This window comes from Physella acuta, unplaced genomic scaffold (assembly GCF_028476545.2).
Source record: "Physella acuta isolate Inbredline_101_S28 unplaced genomic scaffold, ASM2847654v3 ptg002795l, whole genome shotgun sequence".
Lineage (NCBI taxonomy): Eukaryota > Metazoa > Mollusca > Gastropoda > Physidae > Physella > Physella acuta.
The window spans coordinates 1-4927 of record NW_026734205.1 but is presented as its reverse complement, the minus strand read 5'-3'; the positions used below and the strand labels follow the sequence as shown (position 1 = coordinate 4927).

Here is a 4927-nt window from a genome sequence, read left to right as displayed (position 1 = left end):
AACGCATATGCACATATTTGTTTGATAAGTGAAACACATTTATTATAAGTATGGGTGACTTTTGATGCGGAAAATTATATGTCTGTTTTGTTTGTATTTGTTTCCAATTCATTCGCCAATTATATTATGGTTATTAAATCGATAACTATTTCCCTTTCAAGAAAGAAAAAAATATGAACACATAAAAAAAAATTAGCTACAATAAAATGTGTTACATCTAGCTTAATATAAAGCTTCGTGTGAGTTCAATATGGCAGATATTACGTTGATACAATCATTTTTTTCAGTTATTGGAACTGTCATTTAAAGCAGATACTACATTGGTCCGAGTAGTCAAACGATTGATTGCACCATTTGACTTCTCGGCATTTTGACTAAGATCTAAGTGTTTTCTCCGTTAGGGGTTATGTACGGAGGTCTTAGCTGTGGCCGCAGTTTTTCCTAACGTTAGTCAGGTAACCATCTGAGCTTGGTGTACAAGCACGTCTTACAGACTCGACTCCAGAGATCCGAACTTAAGTCTTTCTGATTGGGAATCGTGAGATATAAAGGTTCAAATATATCTAATATACATGACATTGTTTTACTGACTAAAGTGTTAGATATATCAAAATCAATCATTTGGTTTCTTCTCTCTTCTCTTCCTTTGATTTCCAATTATTCGTATACATTTCCAGATTCCAACCATGACGTATGCTACTTTCTGTATACTTTTTGTACTTCTATAAGTGTTACTATGTACTACTAATGTGTATAAGTATTAATTACATTACATTACATTTAACATTTTCAGATGTAAGGAAATGCATCGTTTTCAAAAGTAGGGGAGGCGATAAACAATTTTCTGAAATACGTGGTATTTTTGTTGTTGTTTCCCTACAACTCATTTTCAGTTTTTTAGTGGAAAAACATGTCTTTACTTTTTTCTCTATCGTCACCAAACCCATCCCCTCCTTCCACCCCTTCCCCTATCCAGATATGTCGTCATTTATAGACCATCCCTTATATATCTGGTACCCTGTTGTAAGCGAGAGATAAAGATAAATAGAGTTCGTACACACGTGTAGGCTTAACGACTGATACAGCTCAGGATTACTAATGAATTAGTGCATCAGACACGTACATGAAATAATACATTTAATACATGTCTTTCAAACAACCAATACACCGATTTATGTTAGTATGGGACATTCATAAAAATATAGTAAGAGCAAAACAAGTCTGTTTTTTTGAAAAAAAAAATAAAATGTATTTATTTTATAGGTTCTACGATTAACATTAAAGCTTAACAATACACATGTCTAAGAAATAAAAATAATAATTGCCATGTACAGAGTGCTTGGTAATAGAAATAAAATTATGATAGGCCAATGACATTTTTAAAAATTCATTATAAAAATGTAAAAATATTAATTTGTATTTTTTGTATATTATATAGAAGATCTATATGGAAAATTCACCGAGAGAGTCGTGCAGTGAACAAAATACTGATTAAAGGAAATCTTCGCTTGTCTTGCAAAAGTGTAAAATATAATAATAATGTATGCAGTTTTGTAATTACATTAAATTTTTTAAACAGTAGACTAAAAGACATCTAAATATGTATCATTATTGAAAATATTATATTAAGTATATTGGTATGTTTTGTAACATAAAACAGTATATTATTTTGTTGTTTGATTTTACTTTATCAAACTAATTGTGTATATTAATAAGCAAATTATTTCCCTTGCAAAATGTCTAAGCTAGAAAAATATTATCTACAATATTCAAACAAAATAAATACAAGCGACATTGTATTTAATCATATGAACACTCTAAAATTAGTTAAAAAGAAAATGTATCACATGTAGGTCAATATAAAGCTTCGTGTGAGTTCAATATGGCAGGTATTATGTTGACACAATCATTAATCAAGTTATTACAACTGTCATTTAAAGCAGACACTTCAATGGTCGGAGTAGTCGAGTGACTGAATGCACCGATTCTCTTCCCGACATTTTGACTACAATTAAAGCGTACTGTATGCCATGGGTTCTGTACGGAGGTCTTAGCTATGGGATCAGAACTCGTGACTTTCGATGAGCAATTATGGGATATAAAGGTCTAAATATATCTACACCAATTTAAAAAGTAGTTACGAATTTGTAATGTAATGTGTTTTGGAAACAATCTGTTATTTTATCTTTTTTTTTTTCATCTTATCACGCCAAATTATTCGTACACACATTTTAAATCTCCAGGCGATATGTGTAGCTATTTTGTATTAATTTTTGAACTACTACTTTAATATTAACCTAAGTTACTTGCTATGCAAAATAATGTGTACAGGCAAATTATCAAATGCACACATTTAAAAAAAATACATGTGAGATTTGATATTGTGATCGAGTACTATCCAAGCGTGGTGATATATAATGCTTTATATTATAACTGGGGATGTAAATATAACTTAATTGATTTCCGCTGGTGTATCCCTTTGCCTGATTATCTAAAGAAGGATAATTTGAACTCGAGACTTTTTTCTTTTAATTATTTTTTCTTTTAATTTTATCAACCATGAGCTTTTGCTGACTTGACCACGCCTTCATCACAATTAAGGATACGTGTCAACTGGTTATGCACCATTGAGGCCATTGACTCCGATTTCAGCCTGATTTTCTTTTTGAATTTGCTTTCCTAACCTTTGTCCAACCATTTAACAAACTTCAAGGCAGCAGTTGTTTAATGTTGGAATTAATTTTCTCTACTAGAACTCGAGACTGTTCGATTTAGCAACCATGAGCTTTACTGTCGTGTTAATTGTGTGTCTTGTGTAGTATTGTGCTAATAGGTGGTAGTGTGGCTCTAGTCTAACTAAATTATGTGTTTATGCCTGAAATTGTTAATGTGTGTTCTAATGACATGTAGACCTAGACCTTTAATTATGTTATTTTTTTTAGGGTTTAGTTGTTGATGTTGCTAATGTTATTTTTAAAAATGAAATATCAAATGGGTTTATTGGCATGTTTTATAACGTGGGTCGCTATTGTGCTAACTGTTACTGTAAAGATATGTTTTGGTAATAGTTATATGTTAATTAGCGCTGCCCTAATGGTTCTACTGCAATATGGATACGTATCCAGCTTCGGTGTAATTGTGTCAGTTAGTCTCGTCCATATGAAGCCGTACAGTTTGAGTTTGTCTGTCACTATAATTTGGGTGTCGTGCTTTATCTTTCGTCTCCATTTCACAGAATTTTGGATTTCTCTGCATTTATTTAGCCTCAGCTGCCTATCCCGTATTCTGTAAATGTCTCTATTTGTGTCTTCATTTATTTATCTCTTCGCAGTTACACATTGGTGTCGTCAGTCTGTGCTATAATGTTCTTGGCTGTTTGGTATTGGCAATCCTTTTAAGCGGTTGTCTTGCCCAATACGTTCTAACATGGGTTCTATGCTAAGAATGTGGGGTAGTGAGGGTGGTGGGATTGACTAGGTGAAGCTGTTGAGTAGTAACGAGATGTCTTTCATTTAGAATAAACTTGTGAGTGAGCAATTGTGGGATATCAAGGTCTAAATATATTTACATCAGTTTCAAAAGTAGTTAATGATTGTAATGTTATTTTTTTAGGAAGCCATCTTTCATATTATTTTGTTTTTCTTTACAGCTAAATGTGGTAATAAAAAAATGATTAGGCCTACAGGCATATTATCTAATGCATTCATATAAAATTATAATTAAATAATCTGTGATTAGACATTGTGATCCGATATATTCCATGTGTGGTGATATATATTGCTTGCTTTCAAAAGCAGGGGAGGTAGATACAGCTGTATTGAGTTATGCAGTATTTTCGCTGTTGTATCCCTTTGATTGGTATTCAGCTTCTGTACAAATGTGTGGGACAGTCTCGTCCATGTGAAGCCGTACAGTTTGAGTTTGTCTGTCACTACAACTTTTGTGGCATATTTTGTTTTCCTGTCCGTTTTATTTAATTTTAGATTTCTCAGCATTTATTTTGCCACCACTGCCTATCCCGTATTCTATAAATGTCTCTATTATTGTCTTCATTTATTTGCTACGTCTGTAGTTAAACGTTGGTGTCGTCAATGTTACGCCGAGTGAGTGGTTTGAGTCACGTGATCCGATGACGATGCTACGAAATACCCCCACCAGATTGATTACAACGCTAACCAACCATTTGGCTAGTTCACATTCAGACGACTTGATGACATTCATGGATAAGACAACTCCATAGTTCCTTCTTTGTGTTCTTTATTCTTATATCTACATTTACATCTCTAGAATATTTCTCCCAACGTGAGTCACCCCGGTCAACCAGAGCTCCCCTGTCCCACACTGCATCAAATGTTCCTTCAATGTCAGGAGTAAAGTTAAAAATATCTGTACATAACAGCCGAATCTTTCCATCTTTACTCTGAAATAATTTAAAGTTGTGTCCATTGTGGTTAATATCTTCAACAGAATATTCCATGCCTCGGTCAGTAAAAAAACTCCTCCAATGCTTTCTTCCATACACTCCAACTATGTTATAGCCTTGGCTGGCTAACCAGCTCATAGCAACAGCTTTGCCACAAAGAGGGAAGGAGACATTGTTAGCTTGACCATCCGGTATTAGTTTAGTAAAGTGTTTGGACAACATATTATGTACAACTGCTTGATGAAATCCAATGTGTCTATCATCCCATATATCCTTCCAAAACTAAACGCTCTTCGGCGCGTTATCCAATGCTAATCAATAATACATTTAAATATCTAGACCTAGATCTAAACAATCTGTATCTGCTTGACTTGCTTGAGTTCTCGATCTTGTTAATTTGTATCCCGCAAAACAGCAGCTGTTTGTTTGGAATTAGCTAAGGACTGAAGAATAAATAGTCGAGCTCGGGCACCAACAGTGGCTAATTGAACAAGAGATGTTTGA

General features: G+C 33.6%; 1 protein-coding gene across 1 annotated transcript; it reads right to left on the bottom strand.

Annotated features, from left to right (window-relative positions):
- Positions 1-4198: 4198 nt before the first annotated feature.
- On the bottom strand, positions 4199-4645 carry LOC131934301 (thiopurine S-methyltransferase-like). Its single transcript, XM_059290500.1, has one exon. The coding sequence runs from the start codon at positions 4643-4645 to the stop codon at positions 4199-4201; it is 447 nt and encodes a 148-aa protein (XP_059146483.1).
- Positions 4646-4927: the final 282 nt, after the last annotated feature.

What these genes read in the sequence shown, in the direction of transcription:
- LOC131934301 (XM_059290500.1), bottom strand. Translation starts at nt 4,645, where the DNA reads ATGTTGTCCAAACACTTTACTAAACTAATACCGGATGGTCAAGCTAAC.